The sequence below is a fragment of the Sceloporus occidentalis genome, unplaced genomic scaffold (genome assembly GCF_023333645.1).
Source record: "Sceloporus occidentalis isolate IW3139 unplaced genomic scaffold, rSceOcc1.0.p SCAF_105, whole genome shotgun sequence".
NCBI classification, from domain to species: domain Eukaryota; kingdom Metazoa; phylum Chordata; class Lepidosauria; order Squamata; family Phrynosomatidae; genus Sceloporus; species Sceloporus occidentalis.
The window spans coordinates 2,756,122-2,782,515 of record NW_028317085.1 but is presented as its reverse complement, the minus strand read 5'-3'; the positions used below and the strand labels follow the sequence as shown (position 1 = coordinate 2,782,515).

At 41.2% G+C, this 26,394-nt stretch overlaps 2 protein-coding genes across 2 annotated transcripts in view; both read left to right on the top strand.

Annotated features, from left to right (window-relative positions):
- The first annotated feature begins 431 nt into the window (after positions 1–431).
- LOC149283401 (potassium channel subfamily K member 1-like) lies at positions 432–10,437 on the top strand. Its single transcript, XM_089497602.1, has 3 exons — positions 432–786; positions 2,005–2,400; positions 10,160–10,437. The coding sequence occupies exons 1-3, from the start codon at positions 432–434 to the stop codon at positions 10,435–10,437; spliced, it is 1,029 nt and encodes a 342-aa protein (XP_089353728.1).
- Positions 10,438–20,425: 9,988 nt separating this feature from the next.
- The window catches only part of LOC149283400 (tubulin-specific chaperone E-like), a 37,494-nt gene continuing 31,525 nt past the window's right edge, over positions 20,426–26,394 (top strand). The window contains exons 1-3 of the mRNA XM_089497638.1: positions 20,426–20,525; positions 20,921–21,005; positions 21,757–21,927. Of these exons, the coding sequence (XP_089353764.1) occupies positions 20,426–20,525; positions 20,921–21,005; positions 21,757–21,927 (356 nt within the window). The remainder of the gene's footprint in view (positions 20,526–20,920; positions 21,006–21,756; positions 21,928–26,394) is intronic.

The following is a 26,394-nucleotide window of genomic DNA, read 5'->3' as shown; positions in this document are numbered from 1 at the left end:
CCATCCCCGCTCCTTACCTGTTACCCATTCAGTGTACAGGCACGCCAGGATGCGTTCACAATCAGGTTATTTACATACAACACCCAACCGCTGCTAAGAAATGACAGCTCCGACTGTGAGTCACTCTCTGTAACTCTACCTGAGGGGAGGAACTACGTCACCAGCAGACCGAAGAAGCTGCCACATTGGATGCCATCATATCGTTTCATTCACGTTTGGGAAAGGAATTCGAACCACAACAAACCCGGCATATCCGATACGGCCGATGAAATGAGTAGCGTTCGCTAGCTTGACCCTGTAATTAAGGATCCCGGTTGAGGCGTGGAAACTCGGGACTTTATTTCCGCATCGGGGAGCAGACTCTGAACCCAAAGTGAAATTGGGTTACCGCGGTTCAGACATTTTGATTTCGGGGAGTGTACCGAGTTGCTATGTTGCAGTCGCTCTCCTGTAAGACATGCGTGCGGTTAACCGAGCGGAATCGTGCCGCTTGGTACTTCGTTTTTCTGGTACTCAGCTACCTGTTGTTTCTGGTGCTGGGGGCTGTGGTGTTCTCGGCCGTGGAGCAGCCGTACGAGGATCGCCTCCGCCGTGACGTCTACGAGCTCAAGCGGCTCTTTTTGGAGGAGAACCAGTGCCTGTCTGAGGACAAGCTGGAGGGGCTTTTGGCGCGCACCCTTGATGCTAGCAATTATGGCGTGCCCGTGAACGACAATGCTCCAGACAGCTGGAACTGGGACTTCACCTCGTCGCTGTTCTTTGTGAGCACTGTCTTAACGACTACAGGTAAATATTGCTGCTTCCTGAGAAAGAGATCTCCTCAGTCAGTACCAGGATATCATTTAGTGTATGTGTGTGTATATATATATATTTAGTCCTTGAATTGGTAATTTTATATAACTTCTATGACTGAAGACCTAGTAATTCCTCTTCTCCTCAACTTTACATTCCTGAAAGAATAGTGATAAAATTGGCAGGAAAACTGTGTCATCACTTCACTATTCATTAGGAAGGACCAACACTAGTAAGAATGGATGACGTGGCCCTGCATGAAGTATAATAAAATAAGTGAGAGATTTACCTATCCATTATGCAGGGCCAGTCAAGCTCTTCCTGAATAACTCATAGGCACCATTTACTTAAGCAAGATGCGCTATGGCCACCAGAATACAAACATTTTGGAGCCCATTCATTAAAAAGAGTTGTGGTTTCAAATTCCAGACTTCAGTATACATTATAAAGGTCTGCTTTAATGTCCCTGTATAATGTATAGTTACGTCAATGCACCTAAATATTCATGGCCAGCTCAGCTCCTCACACTGGGGAAAGTTGCCAGTGTTGGTAATGAATAAGAGAACATGGGGTGCTAAAACCACAACTCTCCTTGCAACGCTTTCTTTAGTGAAAAAACCTTTTTGCCTATACCTGGCCAACACGCAAGCAGAAGACCTGACTGTGCTGCGTTTCTGAATGAAGCACGGCTTGTGTTGCTGAATGAAAGGCATTACTGCCACATTAAAATATTGTGTAAAGTGCCTTATGTGCGATTTTTCCATTATACTGTAATGGAAACTTGCAGCTGGTGGAAAATCTTAGTTAATATTCTCCTTTAAACTCTATGCATGGGTTTTGGTATGCAGTAAAGACACACCTTTTTACTGCATCATTGATCCAATGCACACATAAGTGATTTGTTCTATACTTAGATGCAAGTATAGACGCCCTGCCAACTCCACACAAGAATAACTTTCCAAGCAAACACTTGCAGGTATGTAGCAGCAGGCTGATTTATCCTGGCTTGCCGCAACAAATTGCATACAGGGAATAATATCCATTAAGTGAAACCTTTCCAGAACCCCTCTCTCTATTTTCATTTATATTGGGTTTTAATACATTCTGTATTTTGTCTTGCAAAGACTCCAATTCATTTTATTTTTGTGAGTTATGAATGCATTGTTGCTTCTATTTGATTTCTAATGTATTTTATTCTTCATCTAATTTCAGGGTATGGCCACACTGTTCCCTTGTCAAATGGCGGGAAAATATTTTGTATAGTTTACTGTTTCATTGGGATTCCTTTTACGCTCCTTTTTTTAACTGCGCTGGTTCAGCGTATTACTGTCTTCTTAACTCGACAGCCGGTTCTGTACATTCATCTGCGCTGGGGCTTCTCCAAGGAAGCAGTTGCTGTCATCCATGCCTTTCTTTTGGGATTCATCACAGTCTTATGTTTTTTTATAATCCCAGCAGCAGCGTTTTCCGTCATTGAAGAAGACTGGAATTTTCTAGAATCCTTTTACTTCTGCTTTATCTCCTTAAGCACAATTGGCCTTGGTGATTATGTTCCTGGGGAAGACTATAATCAGAAATTCCGTAATCTTTACAAGTTTGGCATCACATGTAAGTATTTGTGAAAATAATTTTTTTAATACTGAGATTAGTAATATAAAGAAATAGAATATCAATGTTGTTATTCATAAAGTCTCTTTCATATGGTGTACAATAAAATACCTTTCTGTACACAAAATCAAAATTGAATCCCATATCTAAAGCTGCCTTTCAAATCAGGCTTTGTTTAGCGGCTCGTCCCTGCAATATCATGTTTATTGTATTCAATGTATGTTTACAAAGTTGTCATTGGAACATGATTTTAGACTGGGTTAGGCTATGTTACTAAAGCTCAAAAGCATTTGAGTTGTGAGGTATCATATTCCTGAATTCTAGATAGAATGTATCGTCAACAGCAACTCATAGTTGCTAAACTACCATGTTGGTAGATAATAAAAGTTCAAAATGTGGCATAGGAGAATGTTCCAAACCCAAATATCACCAGGCAAAGAGTTGAAAGTTCACAAGATGCTTTTGGATTTGTGCTGCAGAATTGTAACTGGCATACTCGGGTGTTAAGACTATTTGAGCTCGGCACCAGGGCCGGCCCAAGACAAAATGCCGCCTGGGGCGAAGTTTAAAATGCCCCCCCCCCCCATTATCTACCCTTCCTCTCCCCCCCTTGTACTTACCTTTCAGCAGTCCTGCGGTGAATCTCCCTGCTCGGTCTTGGTGCCGGCTTGTAATGCTGAGCGCCGGCAATGATGTCATCTTCTGGCGCTCAGCATTATAAGCCGAGACCGAGCTAGAGGGCTCGCAGAGGAGAGAGAGAGGGGACGCCGAGCAGGTACTGACAACTTGTCTTCAAAAGTGCCGCCTGGAGAAGTTGCCCCACTCGGCTCCATTGTCGGGCCGTCCCTGCTCGGCACTGTGGCAACGAAGGCAATGCCTTGGTGAGGAGGATGGTTTAAATTATGACTCCTGGCTCCAAATATCTCACTATGTTTGTACCCATCTAAATACACTGCCTGTTTTGATTATATAAACTAAAAGACAGGAATATCAGTTATTTAAGCATTTATCATATTCGTAGCCTTTGTTAAGCCTACATGTAGTTTGGCTGATTCTGAGTCCGTGGCAGACCTGTATTGTATCAAATACATCTAAGCTGCCTGATGTTTTTCAAAGCTTTCAGTACGTCGGCGTGTAAGACAATAAGTAAGCTCGGTTTACTTTGTTGTGTGCTTTAAAAGTTTCCAATGCATTTTAAGAGGACCAAAAACAATAATACTACTTATGCTACCATGTTCATCACGTTCAGGATGGCCCATTTACTGCTGAGACTGAATCATTCTTTGTTCATTATTATTATGTTGAATAATCTTTTAATAGCCTCACCACTTAACCATCAGAAGTGTAATTTTAGGAGATATTGCTGTCTGGCTCTTGGGACTTCTCCAGTCTTGAAGATCACAGAAGGATGAAAGATGATTGCCTTACAGTTATCCAGTCTCTTTTGTGCTATGAGATTTTAAAAAAAAAAAGGCTGTGAGTCATATTTCCAGCATTTCATCTTTATTAAAAAATTCCTGATATTTCCAAACTTAAGGCAACTCATAATTAAGGTAAATGTCGTGCACAACGTTCTATTTATGGTTAAATGGATGAGGCCTTAAAGGCCAGCCATTTTATTCTATGTAGCTGTTTTTTGGGGTTTTTTTAATTTTTTGGGCTTGGACTCTCCTCCCATAGATTGGCATGATGTGTATGTGCTTTGGCCGAAATATAATTTGAAAGCCTCATGATTGTTGAGTGTATATACAGTATGTGTAGTTAATGTGTTATTTATTCAATATGGCTACATTTCCTGTCATTGTTTCCTCCCAGTAAACTAGGATTGAGTAAAGATGTGTCCATCAAAATTCATGTTGTCATGTAGAGCCCTGGACTGTTTTGTTTTGTTTTTTTAAATCCCGCTTTTGCTCACTTCCGTTGATTTTGTGGCCATTACCGCCCGCTCCCCGCCACATATGTGGTCAATCCAGAACTCCCACCACAAATGTGGTCAATCCCACCCACCCCCTTACCTGAACTGCAGATTTCCTTTGCAGTCCCAAGAACGGTATAAGACTCACCTAGTTTTTAGACCCCAAATTTTTCTAAAAAAAGTGTGTCTTGGGGAAATATGGTAAGTCTATGGTAAGACCCCACCTTGAATGTGCAGTGCGAGTCTAGACACCTGTTCTTTAAAAGGATATTATGGAGCTTGAAACTGTGCAGAGGTGACTGCAGAAGTTAATAAGAGGAATAGAACGTCTTCGTTATGAAGAAAAGCTACAGAAGTTAAGTTTGTTTGCATTAGAAAAAGGGGATATTATACTATTGCATAGATATCTTTTAACCCCTTAACGACAATTGCCGGTCCTGGCACGACACGGAAAAGCATGTGCTTTACGACAATTGACGTGCCAGGACCGGCACGTCTTTAAACGGGTGCAGAAAGCGATCTACTTTCGCTTTCTGCACCCAAAAAGCGTTGCTGAATGCCTCGACCTCGAGGCATTCAGCAACGCCGCGATCGGCACGAAGGGGCCATCTCTGGCCCCTCCACGGGGCGTCAACATCCGCCATACTTTGTATGGCGGCGGACGCCCGTTTTAAAAGCGTTTAGGAGGCGATCAACGATCGCCTCCTAAACTTAAATGGTGTCGCTGGAATGCCTCGATCAGGAGGCATCCAGCGACACCAAACACTTACCTTTCGGTGGGCTGTGACCGCTCCGGAGAGCGGTCACAGCCGCAGCTGCCGGTGATCTTCGCCATCAAGGAAGATGGCCGCCGCCCTGCAAGAGAAACAAGCAAGTTTTAAAAGCTCGCTAGACGGTCTCCAGACCATCTAGAGAACTCTGGCTCCACTTGCAGGTTGAATACAGGTACTGCATTCACCATGCAAGTCAATGGAGCCCAGCTTTCTAATCACATTTAATAATTAGAAAAAAATAGTAAAAAAACAGTAAAATGTAAAAATCATTTCCCACTGATGTCACTATCAGGGGAACCTCCAAGTTGAAAAAAAAATGTTTAAAATTTTTTTTTAAAAAAGGCAACAAAATATAAAATATATATATAAAAAATATATTTTTGTGAGCAAGTCCTAAAATTAGCATATTAGCTTAAAACAATTCTCGCATGGAAAGAGTTAAAATACTGGCATATTAAATGCCCGTGGGGTGTCTACTTTTAAAAAAGGTATGATTTGATGGGGTAAATTGAATTGGCCAGGTTCAACAAGGTCCCAATTAACACCGGGGGAAGGATGGCCACACATCTAATTTCCAATTAGAAAAATGCACACGTACCAAATGTGGCCTTTTAGTTCCCCCAAAAAATGACAAATTCATGCATGTGGGGTATCACTGTACTCAGGAGATGTTGCTGAACACATATTGGGGTGTCGTGTGACAGCGGCATATGCCAGGAGCTGTAAATTCATACATAAAGTAGGTGTGTGTGTGGGAAAAATACACACACAAAAATACTACTGCAAACTTTGAAACAATGCTGGTGGTAAAATGTGTGCATGCAAAGAGTTAAAATACCAGCATTTAAAATACCCTGGGGTGTCTAGTTTTCAAAAATATATGGTTTTGTTGGGCACACTGAAATGGCCCGGCTCAAAGATGTACCAAATAGGGCATGGGCAGTGGATCCCCAAATGCCAAAGTTCAACATTGAAAAATGCGCATGCCCCAAATGTGGCCCTTTTGCCCCCAAACAGCCAGGCAAAATCATTCATGTGGGGTATCACTGCGCTCAGGAGATGTTGCTGAACACATATTGGGGTGTTTTGTGATAGTGACATAAACGAGAACATTTTAATTCATACCTGAAGTAAAATGTGTGTGGCAAAACAAATGCAAAAAAATGACTACCACAAAGTTTGACAAAGACTGGTGGTAGATATGGTGCATGGAAAGAGTTAAAATACTAGCATTTGAAATACCCTGGGGTGTCTAGTTTTCAAAAATATATGACTTGATGGGGTAAATTGCATTGGCCGGGTTCAAAGATACCCGAAATGGGACATGGGGGGAAGAATTACCAGATTTGGAAAAAATGGCTTTGAAATAGCAAAACGCTACCTGTACTTATTGCCCCATAATGGGTAGAAAAAAGCAAAAAAACATAAAAACATTGGGTATTTCTAAACTCAGGACAAATAGTAGAATCTATTTAGCAGGTTTTTTCATTACCTTTTATAGATGAGTAAAAGATTTTTCAACTAAAAGTTAGAAACAGTCATTTTTTTCTAAGTTTTTCACCATATTTTATACTTTTTTTAGTAGTAAATAATAAGATACAATCAAAACAATGTCATCTAAAGAAAGCCCTTCTTGTCCTGAAAAAAACAATATCTAATGTGTGTGGGTTCAGTAAACGGGAAAGAAGAAAATTACAGCTAAACACGAGCAGCGCAGAAATGTTAAAAAGGCCATTGTCACGAAGGGTACAAAAAGTAAAATCAGCCTTTGTCACGAAGGGGTTAAATATGGGGTTGTTGACTTTTTCACAGAGCAGACTATACAGGAATATAATTGACAGGATTAGTTATAGCAAGGAGTCGTCCATTTTGGAGTCAAGAAGGAATTCTTTCCCCCATTTGTTTTCCCCTTGCTTTCTTTCTTTCAACAGCAAAATTGAACTTGAACTTTTGTCTTTTTCATTTCTCCCAACCTAAATTACTATGTTGCTATGATGACTTGAATCTCTGTACAATCGGCGGCAGCTTCTAATGAGGGTCTTGTTGCTTGGGGGGGGGGGGGGCGGTATACGGGCATTGTGTGGTGTGACATTAAGCTCCCCGCACCTAATATCTCTCTGTTTAAGGAGTAGATGTATAGCTTTTGTTATAGGCTATATATAAATTAGTAAGCCAGGGCTTAACAAATTTGTTTTGAATCTAGGAGCCAGCTAAAAAAGTTAGTTTTATTTTCAACAACAAAAAATAATGATGTCCCAAGAGAATCCCCCCTCCCTTAAATATAGGTCCACTTTCCTCGAACCGCTATTTTTTTTAATGCTTACATTTTCGCATTTCTTTTTTTCCCCGCTCTCCTCCGACGTGACAATCCTCTCCCAGTCACGAGGAACTCTTCTGTGAGCCCCGGCCCCTTGAGCATCACGTCTTGAAAGGGGTGGGACGAAGAGCCTCACTGAGGCACTGCCGCTCAGCAGCACGTTGGTCTGCCAGCCCAGCCGGTGGGCCGGTCCGCGAAGTGAGGTGGTAAGACCTCATTATTAGGCGGCCGGCTTGCACACCGTGCTTTCTTTCTTCTGAGTCAATGTGTCTTTCTTCTGAGTTAATGTGTAGACTTCACACATTGAAGTCCAGCAGGCCGCACGTTGGAGGCCCCTGACCTAGGCGCCAGGACAAAATTCTCAGTCGACCTGGCGCCTGGGATTTGTTGAGCCCTGTAGTAGGCGGTATTATTTATAAGGCACTCTAAGATCAAATATTGCTCATGGCAATTGCGCTTTTTAACTAATAAATGTTATTTGACTAAAGATTAAAGTAGACACGAGCCTCTTTAGTGCCTGACATCACAGGATAGGCTAACTGATGCTCATTATAGATTGCATGCCCTGGACTGCTTAACATATGTTAATCGATCAAACACCATTGATCAAACATATTTGGGTTAATCAAGCCTTTATTAATAATGGGATAGGCTTCTAACTCTGCCATATTAATATTTAGGGAGAAAGTGCTTTTTATGGCTGGGCTATATGACATATCTTGAGACAGAAGGGAGAGTTGTGTTTCAACCCATTGACTTTACTATAAGTAATGATACCAATGATGTACAGGGAGCCAGGGAGTGGTATGCATCCTAAGATCAAAAAATTCTCAACTGAACCCACTATAAGGAGCCAGGGATTATGGGGAAAGACATTTTTCAACATCAAAAACCAAAGCGCCCCCCCTCCCTCCTTCCTTTGTTTTTTTGAGAGGTTGGCACTCTATAGGTTTTAAGGAGCTAAAAAACATCATGACGGCATTAAATGTCATGAATAAAGTAGCGGTGTGTGCCCGCTAGACTGGAAGCAATAATGTGATTATGCAAGACTTCTTCTTTAACAAAAGCCTTGCATTCACAAGTATTGCTCCATTCGTGTGTAGTGAGTGCTGTGGATCGGACAGCAGCCTTAAAAGCATATAAAATATATTTTTTTATATATATATATATATATATCTGTGTGTAAATTAATAAAATGCATTGGACAGTCTGCTACAAAAAAAAAAAATTGTTCCAACGTGTAAACATGTGATGCAGGCGATCAGTCATAGTGCCATAATCAACTACCCCCTGCAAATCATAAAATAATTAAAAAAACCAAAAACCCAACAAATTACTCTTTACGAATGGGCCTACGAGTCTGTGGATTGCAATGCCAGTTACCCTCAGCTATGCTGATGAATGTGATGGCAGTTGCGGTCCACAAAAGTGGGTGCACCAGAAGAGCAAAAGGCTGACATACAGGGGAGGGCTGGCATCTTCTGGCTAGGGGGCAGGTAAAGCCAGTTGGCCTCCATTGGCTTCTTGACCCCCCTCAGTAAATCATGTGCACAGGCACACCTATACACAAACTTACACTGACATGTACATACAGACCCTCTGTGCTCACATACACATTCATGCTCATAAACACTTGCATAATTTTTTTTACCATACTTTAACCATGTTACATGACCCTGTTGCTTTCTTGCCTTCTCAGGCTGTTCACAAAAGGCTGGTCTGATGTAAAGACCTTCGGACCAGCCTGGGGGGCAATTGTCTCCGGGCTAGCCCACCCCTGTTATTTATATCTAAACCGTTTTTGTATTGGGTATTGTGTAATTTAAGCCTTACTTTTCTATATGCCTACCCTGCCTGACGCTGTGTGCTGTCATGTAGTGAAATGAGCATGTCATGCAGTGTGCCCTGTAGATTTCAAACATTATACAATAACCTATACATTTGCAGTGTTTATGTAATCTGGAAGGGCAGCTGAATACATTTTTTTTTTGTATTAATTTATATTTATAAAACTAGTGCAAATGTAATACAATGTGAAAGCACTTCTTTGGCAAACACTGATGGCCAAATGGTTGTATAACAAAAGCTTAAAAGCTCTCAGTGAGACTTTTTATACTTGTTTATTTTCCATAAATATGTACTTTGTGGGTTGTTTTGTAATTACTGTTACAAACCTGATACATTTTCATATCAACTAAGGAAAAACAATATTTTGAAACTGCAAAAACAATATTTTGAAACAATGTATGCAGTCTAATATTTGCCCTGCAATTGCCAAAAACATATTGTAATTCTTACAATAAAGAATTTCAAAACTCAAGACTATTAACTGTATTAAATATATATTGTTCATACTAAATGTTGGACTATGCTTGGGGATAAAGAAATGTATAATTTGTATGGGTCCAATCAAAATGAAAAAGGGGAACCATACCGAAGCAAATGTATCGTGAAAACCCGAAAAAAGCTCTAGGTTTTTGGTACAAAGCACCCTCATTAAAGAAGGGGTTAATTTTGGACGGTTTTACTTTGCGTTTTTTTTTTTAATGGCCTTATGGTCATTTTCTTCTCATCATAATTGGTATTACATAGCCACTGTGTATACCTTGTATAATTCCTTTGTTGCAAAAAAGGTATTGCTACTGTACTCACCTTTTGTACCCCACGCTGAAGTTATGAAGTAATGCCATTAATGCATGACTTGGCTTAAATGTAACAATAATGTGTTAACTTTTCACTCTTTCTCTGCGATAGGTTACCTGTTGCTGGGGATTGTTGCAATGCTTGTAGTTCTGGAAACCTTTTGTGAGCTACAGTCACTGAAAACGTTTAGGAAAATATTCCATGTAAAGAGAAAAAAATATGAAGACCAAGAAACCATAGTGGAACAAGACCAACTATCTTTCTCTTCGATTTCGGCCCAAGCTGCATTTTTAAAGGAAGAACAGAAGGAGGAACAGAAGTTAAATGAACCATTTGTGACTCTACAGCCATTGGGAAACAGTGCTCCCGATGGCTCCATAAACCATTAACAATATCAAAATTAATTTAAACCTTTTCATTAATATCTACCTCCACGTATAGGGTGTACTAAAGCATGAAACAAAATGCTGTTTTTCTATGTAGTGAATGAAGCATGTATAAAGGGAAATGAGAGACGCGTACATTCCTGCACACGCACAGCTTCCTGTACTGCACACTGCTGCTCAGTCGCAAAGAAGGCAGTACTGAGTCCACTAACAAAATGCTCCTTATGTTTACATGCGGACTACACACTCCAAGCATTACAAAAGTGAATGCTCTTGAATATAGCCAGGGATTTGAGGTTGATGAGATCCAAGTGCTGTCAGATGACCTTTCGGGTGTAATACGGAAATGTGTTTTGAATGTATGCGTTTCTAATAAATATGTGAATTTGGCACATATGCTGCAGTGTGTATGGCTGTTTCCCCTTTTAAGTTTGCATCAAATATAAAAAGAATCTCTGGAGGAAGATGTGTAATGTCCTCAGAAAGCCGTAATACCGGGACTACTATGGATTATACGTTGTGACCCTTGCAGCAAAGTAAAGCATGTATATGTATTTAACATATACTTTTGTTCTATAAATATCTCTGCCCCTTTAGGTGTAAAACTATATCTTACACAACTCCATTGAAAATATCAAAATTTGTGTAAGTGTTCAAATAAGGGAAGAGGAAGTAGGTACATGAACACGTATGAAATATTTTACACGATTAAAAAATTATTTCTGGCGAACATTTCAACAGCTGGTAGTATTTGGAATGATGTTTCTAAAGCTGCTGCATTTACTTAATGCATTGTGTCACAGTGGGTGGAATGGCTCTTTTTTGTATAAATCGTTAGCAGCAGCAATTTGATGTTTTTTCAGAGTTGTTCTTAGTTAGAAGCTCTGAGCCTAGAATATGTTTAACTCAGGGCTGCACAACAGTCCCCGAGAGCTGCAAACAGTCCAGGAGTTGTGTATCCTTTCCTGAAAACAAGTAGCTTGATTCATTTAGGATTAAGATTCCCGTGCTTAAACTGGGTTATCCAAAACTTGGGGGGTATTTGCTAACTGTGAGTTATGCAGCCCTGGTTTAACTCAACAAAGATATAGAATCAAGAGCAAAAGAGAAATAATATTAATATATCTGTTAGGGTCGCTGGCAAATATGTTTTTGTAGGGTATAGGTTGGCTGGTTTTATCTGGTTCCTTGGTTCTGAGTTTTAAGATAAAGAGGATAATGCTATGTGAATGATCACGAAATAGAAATCTAAACTACTTCTTACACTTAGTATCTGGTTATGGTGTGAAAATGAGGATTGAACCCCACGTTGCTCATAGGGGTGAAAAAGAAGTGACCATCTTGTAATAAAGACAATGTTGTGGGGGTTTGTTTTGTTTTTTTACAAACGTAAGAGATTGTTACCTCTTAAACCGCACCAACAATTTATGCAGCGCTTCTTACAATTCATATTGTACAAGAGTGAAACTCTAGATGAAGACAAACCGATACATTAGGCAGAGATCGCCCTGCTCGCAAGCTTACAATCAAAAAAGTATACATGTTGAAGGGCCGACCCCAGTGCCCCTCTGCTGCAGAACTTGGCTGGCATAGTTAAATCGGTGATATTTCTTCTTTGATTTATGCATTACTCAAGCCAGCCCTTCTTGCTGGGGAAATCTGACCGTGTTCACCCTTTATAATGGATATCGAACAAGACTAGTCTCCTCGCCCATATCGAGGCATCTCAGTAACACCAACTGAGTGAAGGAAGCGATTGCTTTCTGAACTGATTTAACCCCATGATGGTTCAGGACTGTCAAAGGTCATTGTCAGACCGTTTTTGCGTGACTGCCCTGTACTGTCATTGGCCGTTAAGGGGTTAAACAATGCCTACTTACGCCTTCTTAATAGAGAAAATTGCCAGTGTTGGCCCTTCATAATGATTAGCGAAGCGAGCGTTAAAACAACTCTCCCTTTAGTGAACAAATTCAATATTTTATTTGCATACATGACCAGGATGTATATAGTGTAATTGTGTGCATAGAAGGTAGTAAATTCTAACAAGTTTGCCCTGGATTTGTTAGGGATATTAATGAGACAAAATAGGCAAAACCAATATTTTATCACATACGCAAAATAACGACGCTATCAAATATTGTAGTACCACATCCACAATATTAATTTAAGGAGATACCCTATATTTTATCTCCGATCCTAAATTCTTTCAGATCGCCGAAAATTATAATTCAAATTAGATAGATATCGCCACGATAGTCAATCAAAAATATTTATTTATTGTAAATACAATTTATAAAATCTATATATGGGTCACACAGTGCATAATATAAAACACAAAGTTCTTAAAACATGTCAAAATTGAATCAATTCAAATACAATATATTATCGATAGTTATCAATATGAATTAGTACTATATGAGTCTAACACACAATTAATTTCCAGTCCACTCAGCAACCAACAATTTATAATAATCAGGGCAGTAATAAAAATATCACTATTTCTCTTATATTAGTTTAACTAATATGACAAATTAAAAAGTAATTTAATAATGTCTACGAGTATTAGTGAAATTCCTAATAGATGCAAATGATGTCAAACTTCATCTACAGGTAAAAATACCTTTTCATTATTGTTATTATCACGGGTTATAAGCTGCAGTCTCACAAGCCGCCATATACAATAATGCAATATAGTACTTCCCAGAAACAGGGAATTCTATACGAAGAAGACAAAATTCATCTCTATTCAGAATAATAAAACAATTATAATTACCACCACTTGTTGCTGTTGTCCAACTGGTCCTTGTAGAAGTTAATCCAGGTTCATTGGCAAGAAATTAAGTGGAAAAGAATATAACTTTCTAAAAGTTATATAGGTTAGAACTCAAAGTAACTCCAAGAGTGAAATATGGTGCCAGAATCTTAAGATTCCAATTCTCTGGGGTAAATTTGGTGAATAAGTCCGTCAGGGTCTGTCTGTTTCAGGGTGCGATCTTTTTTAAGGTCCGTTTTTTTTTAATTATCCAAGACATAAGCTTAAAAACAGAGCTTATTATCATAGCCTCCACCTCTTGATTGGAATTCTCCAATCATAACGGTGGGTTTTACCCATTAAATTTAGGATTTCTACTCATATTTACACCGTTGTAATTTCTTAATTTACCTGTGAGAGACGCTCTGGTCTAAGAATTAATTTAAAACCATTACATATGTGTTTGGAATTTATCCTTGGTCACCCTTATCGCCAGGTGTTACCTCCTAGATAGTAACTCAGGCCTTGGTAGTCTTACCATGTATCCCCCATTCCAAGTTACATTTCTAAAGATATGCAGCGTCTACTCCTTAACTTTCTCATGGAAGATAACATTAATTGTATCATACATACGCTGAAACATCATTATACATGGATACTCCTTTGTTCTCAATTATAGAGGGAACAAGGACAAAAAGAAATAATCACTACATGATTAAGTAAAATAAAATGGCTCTGACTCCATTTTGTGTTCATGTAAAGTACAGAATATATGGAATACATGTTTTCTATCATAAAATATCTGACAGATTCCACAAACTAAATAGTCTGCACCTGACAAGACTACAATTAATTTAAAACAAATTGACTCAAGCATTCAGATAAATTCCAGTTTTCTGTATTTTATAGCAAACCTGATTTTTTTTTTCTGTACTGTATCGTTTATTAGTTGCCATGTGCACCTATTTTACTTTCCAATAAAACCTAACCCTAATTGTTGAACAATGTGTTTATTTCTTACATGATAAAGCTAAGGTTCTAATGTATTTGTCCATATTGTAGATACAAATGTATTTTTTTCCTACATTGGCTCTAAGTTTATCATCATTTTATTGACTTTCTTGTATTTGTTTTAAAGTAAAGTTCACTGCATGTGATAAACCTATCTAACAAACAACCTTACAGTGAAGATAAGGAAAATAGTTCTTGGACAGAGAAGTAATCCCTGCATTTTGTTCCTTAACTTTTTAAATATAAGGTTTTACAAAAATTAAGTGTCAGATCTATTGTTATAGGTCCAAGCTTAATTGAAGCACACTTAAAAACCTTACCGTTCACGCACGAGAAAGACGCAGAGGAGTCCCCTGATATTTAAACAGTTAACGCTTTCGTGAAATTTCACGTGTGTCGGCCTAACAGTATATAATTAAATAACTGCTAAGAACAATTATAATAAAAATTATAAAACAATGCATTAATTGCCTAAAGTAAAAAAAAAATGTGCCAGGCCAAGTAACCATTTTACAAAGTTTTTAATTGTACCCTTTGATAAAATAAGGCTTATGAGGGAGGCAGAGTGGCATATAGGGGGCATAAGGCATATCTGGGGTGCAGAGTGGCATATAGGGGGTATAAGGCATTTCGGGGGGGGGGCAGAGTGACAAGCCTGGGGGCAGATGTGCAAATATAAGGAAATAAAAACAAGAAATGCATTTTCCTCAATCATACTTTTTACTAAATATGAAAGAAAGTTTACATGTGAATTAATATTTACTAGTAAAAATATTTTCTTATAGGATAGTCTTATATTCAGGCTTTCTTTTTTTCTAAATTAATATTCAAATGTTGGGGGGGACATCTTATATTCAGGGTTGTCTTATAGTCTAGCAAATACGGTAAGCGGAGGGCCTCAGAGTTTTGTGTTTGGGCCGACTATTTTTAATTTATTTGCTGATGACTTGGATACAGGTACTAGAAGCAATGTCAATTTTTTTGCAGATGACACAATTATGTAAGGTAATAAAGTTGAGAGACTAAGAGCCCTGTAGAAGGCTTGAGTCCATTGCTATTATTAAATGTAGCCATTTCTGATACATACCACAGGTGGTAGGCATCTATACAACCATGCAATACAAAATTACATTTGATGTGTATGCATTACTGTGTTCTGTAAAATATGGGGGGGGGGGTGCATCATAACAATGACTTTTGTAGTTGTAACAACCGCAAGGCCCGAACCACATAATGTAATTTGAGACCCATCAACACATGACCCCCGAATCTCACAGCTGGCCCAGCGCAGTGAAGTCATAACGACCCCTTGGAACCAACTGTAAATGTGAACCGTGGGTCTTCCCTCTGAAGCCACAAATCTTACAGCATTACAGAAAAAGAAAGCGAAAGATTTGTATGCAACAGATAAACAGACAAAGGAACAGTAGATCAACTGGACGGGCTTCTTCTTCCTCAAACGCCTTCATCTATGGTTCCCTGATGGCCTGACATTTGATTCCTCGTTCTTGGATCTTTGCAGTTATTTCTTCCATGACAAACAGGATTTAGATGTTGCTGAGCATGTCTCACCATGTCTTAAATATGACATTGAATCCGGAGGCACGTCTAGATTTTCTTATATTGTAAGTATTACCGAAAAAAAAATTTACATTTTAACAACAATCCTCCTGCCTCAACAGTTGATTAAACGTTTATTTAGGTTACCACCTTGGGAAGGAAGCTAAAGATACAATTATGGAATTTAACCCCTTCTTACTTGTGCCTTAACTGCTGTGTGTTACATACAGTCACCTGTATGGGTTGCGTGTGCATTCTACTATTCTACACTTCCAGCATCACCTGCTGTATAACTTTACTGAGGGAGCTGAAAACTCTAAAGAAAATTATTAAGTTCCTGTTACTTTCACTCTTTGGTTTTCAATTTCTGTGTGATCGTGTGTTTTTGCATTTTTACCGCTATATATTTTGCTATTTTGTTGTTTATGCAATGCATAGTGTGCCCTAGCTATCAATGAACAAATTATCTTTACCTGAAAAGCATATATATATAGGTTTCACTAGGTAAAGTGTAAGCTCTTTATAACATTGGCGCATAACGAACTATAGGAAAACGACTAAAACGGTGTGCCCCAGCCCCAGAACTCAAAAGATGAAGCAGTTCCTTCGGCCCCTTAGAGAATGACCCGCAGCACATGCAAAAGAATGACAGATTCCTCATAAATATCCGGTTAATATTTACTACATCCCTATAACGCTCTTTGGTTTATGTATGATTATGCTTAGTATTACCATACCTCCCAAGTGTCTTGGTTTCTGTAGGACAATTCTGATTTTCAGGCGTACAGGAATGGAAAGATCATCCAACCTCTGCAAAATAAATGGCAATGCAACAGTATAGACCTCCATTGTCTCCCCCCGGAATTAGGATTTGGACACTCGAAATGTTGGTGGGTATGTTTTCTGTCAAAGTTTATTTATTTTTCTCAAAAAGCCACTCCTCTACTGCATAGTGTGGCGACTCCGTTTTTAAGGGGTAAGGATTGTGTGGCTTAAAGCATCAACATTTACCATAAATGTGTTTTTAGTAGTGATGTCCGGATCATGAACGAATCGTTCATTTGATCCGGTTCTTTTTAGTGATCCGGATGAGTCGGTTCACTAGACTGAACCATTCGTTTGTAGCGGTTCAGTCTGTGAATCATCATGCAGCTGTAACCTGATCCTAGAGCTGTGAGTCATCTGCAGAGCACTCTGGGGTCAGGTTACAGCTCATTAATTCTCACAGGAACGATGACTCATAGAGTCAGAGATTCGTTCAAAGAGTCGAATGATCCGAAGAGTCGAATGAACCGAAGAGTCGAATGAACCGAAGAGTCGAATGAACCGAAGAGTCGAATGAACCGAAGAGTCGAATGATTCGAATCTTACAGGGATCCGGATCTTACAAGGATCCGAATCTTACAGAGATTCGAATCATTCAGAGAAAATCACTGATACCATACTTTTATAAATAAATACATTAATAATGTTCACACTGCCCCCAGGATTTAGATTCCCCTGAGTTTGCCCCCTTTACCTATAACTGCACCTACAGTTAACTTTATTAAATTAATTAAATTAACCCTCAATCATCAGCATAAAATTAACCCTTATACCCCATCAACCATAACTGCCCCTGAAATTAACCGTAAAGATCCCATTAACCATAACGGCCCCTGAAATTAACCCTAAAGACCCCATTAACCACAACGGCCCCTGAAATTAACCCTAAATACTCCATTAACCATAACTGCCCCTAAATTAATTGCATGTACTCCAGATAAATTACCTAATAAATTGGTATGGTTGATGGGGTCTTTAGTGTTAATTTGGGGGCAGTTATGCTTAATGGGGTGTTTAAGGATAATTTAGGGGCAGTTATGCTTAATGGGGTCTTTAGTGTTAATTTAGGGGCAGTTATGCTTAATGGGGTGTTTAAGGATAATTTAGGGGCAGTTATGCTTAATGGGGTCTTTAGTGTTAATTTAGGGGCAGTTATGCTTAATGGGGTGTTTAGGGTTAATTTGGGGGCAGTTATGCTTAATGGGGTCTTTAGTGTTAATTTGGGGGCAGTTATGCTTAAAGGGGTCTTTAGTGTTAATTTGGGGGCAGTTATGCTTAATGGGGTGTTTAGGGTTAATTTGGGGGCAGTTATGGTTAATAGGGTGTTAAGGGTTAATTTTAGGGGCAGTCATGGTTGATGGGGTGTTAAGGGTTAATTTTAGGGCAGTCATGGTTGATGGGGTGTTTAGGGTTAATTTAATGGTGAGGGTTAATTTAATTAAGTTAGCTTAAGGTGCAGTTGCAGGTAAAGGGGAATGTAAATCCTGGGGGCAGTGATTATGAATGTATTATTTATAACAGTATGGTGACATTCTCTGAATGATTACAATGCCAATGAAGGCAGAGAGTCGTTCAAAGATCCGGATCTTACAATGATCCGGATCTTACAATGATCCGGATCTTACAATGATCCGGATCTTACAGTGATCCGGATCACTGTAAGATTCGGATCCCTGTAAGATCCGAATCTTTGAACGACTCTCTGCCTTCATTGACATCACTGGAGGCAGGGGGGAGGATTCATAATGAAAGGGGCGGGGCCAATCGTTAGTGTGCCTGCACGGAGTTACTGGAAAACAGTAACTCCGTGCAGACACACTGAGTGATCCGAAGATCCGGATCATGAATCGGATCATTTCAGTGAACGAATCGAAATGATCCGATTCACTTTAATGATCCGAACTTCCCATCACTAGTTTTTAGGCTGTAATAAAATGCTTAAAATCCCCAGCACCGCGGTTATTCTTCAGAAGTGACATTCCCTCACCAAACCCGTCGTTGCTTGATAGGAAGATGCAGCGCTATAATATACTTCCTAGCTTTTCGTTCTGAATGCCGGGCTGTCACGCGCAATGCATGCCGGGAGTAGTAGTCCTTGTCTCCTCTCTCTGGCGTTATGAGCGGGAATGTGTTTTTCATTGTGGACTTCGTGATCCAGCATGCAGTACGGCAGGTCATTTTGCCCGTGTGTCGGCAGCCTGAGACGCGCAAGCGCATTGCTTGTTTAGGTGATTCTGTTCGTTACACGGGTGGAAAATAAAGAGTGGGTGATGTATGTTCCTGAATTTCGAGTTTACGTAATAGTATATATCTCGTATGCTCCCCAATTCTGAAACTATTTAGAGGGCTTGTGAGAAACCTCTACATAACGTGTTTTTTCATAGCTGAGTCAGAAAAGGGGAGTATTAATATGACATGTTCACGTGTTTGTCTTATATAGTATGCAAATGAATAGTGAGAATTTGCTATGCCATTCCACTCTGTGCCCTCTGTACATAAATTGCACGAATTTCCTTACTGACATTTTTGAGTTATAGGTCACTGTTTAGATAATGGCTTTTCTTTTACGGTCCTGTTTAGACCACCTAATGTGACACATCGTACCCACTTTTTCGCACACACTTGTATTTGCATAAATTATTTCGCTGCTGTATTCCATGACTTGGTTAGACTGCTCTGTTTACTTTTGACCGAATACATCACCCTGGTCTGTCCGTTCAATGTTGAATATGAAAACGGAATAAGTGCTAGTTTACGATTCCTGTGTTTTTCTGATTTGTGTATCCATCTTTCCAGAATATATCCCTAGTCCTGATTCTTATGTTTTCTATACTCCTTTCCTTCTAGAAAGCAGTTCTCAATTCTAATTTAAGAAGCCCTGCGTGAATTGTTGGCAATATAGAAATAAACATAATTCATAATAAAGCGAATTAATGTTTCCCATTTTCACGTAAGGATTGATGTAAATATTAGTTTTATCATTTCCTCATTTATTAGTTAGTATTGATCATTCTGTGTTTTGTAAAGACACAGCTGTTGTAGCATATTTTGTTTATTATACTGTAGTAACTTTTTTTTATTTGATGCATTTGTTTTTTCACAGTTGTTGAAGATCTGTTGCCTTGGTAACCGATCACTTCCAAACGGAACTCAAGTTGTGGGTATCTTTCAGCTTTCAGTGTGGTGCGTTTGAGTATTTTATACCATTATGTTGTAAATATAAGTAGTGTTTGATTTCGCTGTATAGCTCACAAAACAATGGGATTTTGTTAACTTTGTCTGATGTCAAATAATAATAATACTTCCCTGTGAAGTGGTGGCATGGTTATGTCAGAAAGGTGACAGAGACATTCCTTCAGATAATCATCATTCCCTCAGATCATCGTCTTTCCATTCCATTGAATAATCTTCTGAACCTTACCTTTAACCTGTCCCTCATACTCGACCAGTCCTTGTCTTGCCGTGCTTCGCTGTTATGTTTCCATTCATTAAATTAAAATTACAAGTTTGTCTTTTGTAAGGCCAGACAAACCATGGACGTACAATTGCCATACATGCAATTTAAATAAATCTCTGAACATTTCATCTGGACTGGTTCTTACTAACCAAAAAATATGACAGCCTTCTTGAAACATCCATACATAGGTATAGCTTCATACAAAATTCTCTAGCAGTATGACTTGCCTCTCTCTCCCACTTTGTTTTTCCTTTTTACATACATATCTATGTATTGTTAACATCTATTCTTTTATTACCTCCTTACCTTTTATTACATTCTTCTTCTTCTTCATAGCACGGTGTTGATTGTCTGTTCTTCTCTCACTCTAGTGTTCTCATCTGACAATGAGTGATGCCTTCCCTAGTGATGCTGTTGGTAGACGCATTGTTTGTGATGGAGAGTATGCAACTGTGCGTTATGTTGGGAACGTGCCACCTACACCAGGTAGATTCTATCTTTGTGTTTTATATAGGGATATCTAAGCCAACCACTGCGATAACCTTATAAATTGCTTAAAATGAAAACACTCATTTATTTAAGTTGTTCTCCTAGTGCCTCTGCCAGAAATGTTTTGAATCCCACTTTAGTACTGCAGACTTCTGTTTCTGATACCTGCTGAACATTATTCATTCATTATTCAGTACCCAATGTTCATTTAAATATGATAGAACATTTGTTATCCTAGTTGTATGGTTTAGCTATATGTAATTTTATCTATACTTATGCTAGTTATTTTGCAAGCACAACATATAGATCAAACCTTTTATATTTTGCACCTACATTTTAAATTGTTATAGAAACAATCTTGCTTTTGTGTTCTCTAATTTTGCACATTAAAGGTCTTTGGCTTGGAGTAGAATGGGACAATCCTCTCAGAGGAAAACACAATGGAACGCATGATGGAACAAAATATTTTACATGCAGGTAATTTTAAAAACCTAAGTAGGAGAAATAGAGGCCTGTCGGATCCCTCCACCTTGGACAGCAGTCATTTGTGATGCACATGCAGGAATAATGCTTTCCTAAATAAACATTCATTCAGAACATGTTCATTTGGAAGACATGGAATTTAGGACATTGACATCTGAACTCTTTTAATAAGTGCAGCAGGAAAAATGAGCAGACTAGGTGGGCCAAACCTGCCAACAGCTGATTGGCTGTAGAGGTGAGCTGATTATGGCAGCTTGTTTCTCAGTCAATCAGGTGAGTCCAAGAGGCTGATGGAGGGATCTTCTCTTAGTGCTGCTGCTAATGGTCACTTGTTTTAGCTCACAAGCAGTAAAGGGAATCTAGTTAAGGTACCACTTACTGACCTTGGCAAAGTGAGTGACTTTGTATAACCAGATCGTCTGACTGTGGGCAGTACTGTTACCACAAGAAAGCAGATTGTAATTTCTAAAGTGCAAGCTACATTCTCAGACTCTGGGGGCATTGAAAAATAAAAACTTGGCTTCTTTTGAACTAGTCCTACTCTCAATTGACTGTTGTTTTTCTATGCCAAGGCACAGTCTGCCTAAGCCTCTTGTCTCTGCATCCTTGGGCATTGTAGTCACACCTGTCTGTTTGCATATGTTCTTTGCCTCTGAAGAGTGAGTGGTAGAAGCCTAATGTATTTTGGATTGTATTATAAATAATGACACTTTTTTTGTAATGCTTATCTCATTTATATTTTAAGTCACCCTACAGGAGGTTCTTTTATTCGACCAAAAAAGGCAAATTTTGGTGTGGATTTTTTAACGGCTGTGAGAAAGCGATATGAATTGAAAAATGAGCAGACTGAAGAGCTGGTCTTTGGGAAAAAGACTGTAGAACTTGTAGGATTTGAATATGTTCATGAAGAGCAAAGGTAAGCTGATCCACATGCTTTGTGGTTATTAAAGGTACACAGCAGCCATCATGTGCACTTTAACGCATATGATAACTGCGTGTGATCTTAACATTTCTTTTGTTCTCTTTAGGTAACCGAATGTATATGAAAGTACTTGCAAAGTACTATAATATGCAATCATTGGTGGGATACCTCATTCACAGTTTAATTCTTTATGAAAGATATGTGAAAAGGTCTTAAATAGGGTTTGTATAAATAACACTAGGGGGCACAATTTGCTACTTTAAAAACATTTTTTCTTCAAGATGTTTAATTGTTTCTGTTAGCAATCCTATTTTATTACATGGGAAAAGGAGAACGTTGGATAAGTCTCCACAGGACTACAACAGGACTGTCTTCAAGTTCAGTGGGTGCTATATATAGAAGGAATTATGACAATTACAGTTGAGATGGTTCTTTTCCACTAACTCTGGCTGATGACTTATTAAGCGGCCACTGAAAACCATCGTATGCACTTTGATGCTTATGGTAGCTGCTTGCATGTGCATTTACCCCTTTCCATAGCTATTTGGCTTGTGGGAGATGTATTCAGCTCATGATATTCTCTTGTAATTATTGAAAAATTATTTGTAATTATATGACAAAACATTAAAAGGATGTAGACAATTATTAGTATTTTCATATGGGTTTTGCACTAATCTTTGGTGAGTAATATGCAGAACTTGTTGGTTAGAAATCCTACATCATTATGATGCTGGTAATAATTAGGGATTAATCTAGCCTTGGTGCAGTATTAATCTAAATTTTATTAAAGACAGGAGGCGAGTATTTTGCATTAACCTTCTTTACTGTTAACCTCCAGCAGCAAAACAGTTAACAGAAAACAATAAAACAACCAATAGGAACACAGGGAACAGTCTATGTAAGTCTGCACAACTGGAAACTCCTCCTCTTTCTTTGCGAAGCTGAAAAACGACAGCAACATCCCATCAGGAACAGATCAGAACAAAGGACCACCACGGCACCAACACCTTACACCACCGGAGGACGACCTGAAACAACAGAGAACGTGACAGGACCATGCAAAGATATGCGAAACATGACACAAAAGCAACAGCCACAAGTGCAATAATAGACAACCCCCTCGACAACCTCCCAAACATGCAAGACCATATTAAAACCAAAGAAGGGAGGGACAGAACAAAGCGAAGGGGGGGAAAATACTCGCCTCCTGTCTTTAATAAAATTTAGATTAATACTGCACCAAGGCTAGATTAATCCCTAATTTTATAGAAAGACAGGAGGCTTCGTATTTTGCAGTTTTAACGCCCCTAAATCAACGCCAAAGCAGCGTGAACCGGGGCCCGAAAATAAAAGGTCCGGAAAGTAGATTCTCTGGACCAATCTGCCGCCGACAAAAGGTCCGAGAGAGAACACGCCGCGGAGGCGGCTGCGCCACGCACAGAGTGCGCTCCAAAGGAGCCCTCAATGCCAGCCAAAAGGAGAAGCCAACGAATCCACCTGGAAATCGTGGGGACAGATACAGGGCGAAAAGGACGCACGTAGTAGATGAAGAGAGGACCCGAGAGAGCCGAGCGGAAAGGAGCCGACCTGGTTAGGTAAGAATGGACACAACGGGCCACGCAGAGGCGTGGCCGCGCGGGAAAGTAAGGGTAAGACACCGAAGAGGAATTGGACTTCGTCCTCCGACACACGGACACTAAGACACCCTCGGGGGAAAAGGTAAAAGAGGACACGTCAAACGCACAAATATCAGACACCCGTCGAAAGGAAACCAGACATAAAAGAAGAGCCGTCTTGGCGGAAAGCTGGCGAAAAGACAACCCATCGTTGTCCGGCCAATTCTCCAAAAATTGTAGCACCCGGGAGACGTCCCAAAAGGAACCATAATGAGCCTTCGGGGGCCTAGAGAGCCGAATACCCCGTAGGAGACGACAGACCGCCGGATCCTTACCGACACCCAAGCCCTGCACCGGAACGTGAGCAGCCGAAATGGCCGAGCGGAACAAATTAATAGTGCGATAGGACTTGCCGATAGAAAAAAGATGAGCCAAAAAATTAAGGACCGACGTCACAGGCGCCGTAAGGGGATCAAGGTGTCGAACCAGACACCAGCGACTCCAGGTGTTCCAAGCCTGGAGATAAGATCTCCTGGTGCCCGAGGCCCAAGAGCCCCAGAGCAGGTCTCTAGCTGCCTCCGATAAGCCCGGCACATGCCAGGGTCCCGGAAACCGACCAAGCCACCAACGTCAGCCGATCCTGGAGGATAAGAGGATGAGGGTTCCCCTCCGGATCCCGAAGCAGATCCCAGGTCGAGGGAAGGATCAGGGGATCCGCACACGACAGTTCCAGAAGCAACGGGAACCACGGCTGAGTCCTCCATAGGGGTGCTATCACGAGGATCGAGACACCCTGACGACTGACGGAATGGAGAGTCCGGAGGATCATGTTGAATGGGGGAAAGGCATACGCTCCCTGGAGAGGCCATGACTGCAGGAAGGCATCCACCGCCGAGGACAGCGGGTCCGGGAGCCAGCTGAAGAACGCGTCGGTCTGACGATTCGACCTGGACGCGAACAGATCCAGATGGAGAGGACCTCGACAAAGGTGGAGAGAGTGGAACACGCTCGGAAGAAGACGCCAGTTGCTCACGTCCCTCCAGTGTCGGGAGAACCAATCTGCCACAAGATTTTCCTTGCCTGGCAGATACTCTGCCCGTATGGACAAATGATTGTCCAGGCAGAACTGGTAAAGCTCCTTGGTGAGCTCTGTGAGAAGCCTGGATCTCGAGACCCCTAGCCTGTTGATGTAACGGACGGCAGAAACGTTGTCCATGCGCAGCACCAGGGAACAATGGGTGACGCCCTTCATGAAGCTGCGAACTGCGAACGATCCAGCGATGAGCTCCAGGCAATTGATATGGAGATCGCGCTCCTCCGCAGTCCAAGGACCCCCGGTAGCCACATCTCCGCAAACTGCTCCCCAGCCAGACAGGCTTGCGTCGGAGTCTAAGACAAAATCCGGGCTTGACCCGAAAATGGCACGGCCGTTCCACGCGTCCATGTGGACCAACCACCAATGGAGTTCTAACCGGGCCTCGTCCGTCAGGGAGACCATCGTGTCGTAGGAGGCCGACTCGCGAAGATGCCTCGTCTTCAGGCGCTGCAGGGCCCTGTAGTGGAGAGGAGCCGGGAATATAGCCTGAATGGACGCAGACAGCAGGCCAATAACTCTGGCGAGGTTCCTGAGTGAGACCAAGCCACCGCGAAGGAGCCTGCGAATCTCCTTCTTGATGACCAAGACCTTGTCGCGGGGAAGCCTGAGGACTGACGCCACCGAATCCACCGAGAACCCGAGGAACTGAACGGTCTGCGTCGGGACCAAGACCGACTTGGCCTCGTTGATGACAAAACCCAAGTCCTGAAGCAGATGGACCGCGAGGTAAGTATCGCGACGCAGGGACTCGATATCCTGGGCCATCAGGAGGATATCGTCCAAATAAATGATGGAGCGAACCCCGCGAGCCCGAAGGAACTCCATGACCGGCTTCAACAACTTGGTGAAGCACCACGGAGCGGAGCTGAGGCCGAAAGGGAGGCAGGTGAACTGCCAGAGGAGGCCGCGCCAACGAAACCGCAGAAAACTCCGATCGTCGCGATGGACTGGGACGGTGAGGTAAGCGTCCTTGAGGTCGAGGCGAGAGAACCAATCGTTCTCCCTGAGGAGGTCGCGGAGGAGGTGTATACCCTCCATTTTGAAGTGACGGTACACGACGTGCCTGTTGAGGGCCCGGAGGTTGATCACGGGACGGAACTCCCCTGATTTCTTGCCCACCAAGAAAATGTTGCTGATAAAGCCGGCAGGGGAGTCCGCCCTCTCTATGGCACCCTTCTCTAGGAGGGAGGAAAGTTCGGTGTGTACCAGGGACTCGGCCTCGCGAGACAACCTGGGGAGAGGAGGAAGAGAGTCTTGCCGAGGGACAGAGAGAAACTCCAGACGGAAACCCTCCACAGTCTGAAGGACCCAGGGATCGGACGTAAGGCGGGACCAGACATGGAAAAAACGGGCGAGCCGACCCCCGACAGGAACGAGAGGAAGAATAGGAAACAGTCTTACCTGATGCCGATCTTCCTCTGGTGGATGAAAATCCTCTGCCCCTGGAGCCACCTCTGGCGAATGGCAGCCGGTAATGGGAGCGGTAGGCGGTGGAGGCATCCGGAAACCGGGGTCTAGAGCCAAATGAGGCCATTCTGCTGGCGGCACGACCCCGCTGCCGGCCAGCTCTAGAGGAAAAACGATTCCCTGACTGAAAGACACGCCTCATGTTAGTCTGGGCCTTGGTGAGGGAGGTGAACAAGTTCACATGTTGGCTCAGGTCTTTGATAAATTTTTCTCCAAAGAGTAGACCCTTGGCTTCAGCGCCCAGTTCCTTAGGGGCCAATTCGGCCAACTTGGCGTCCAGCT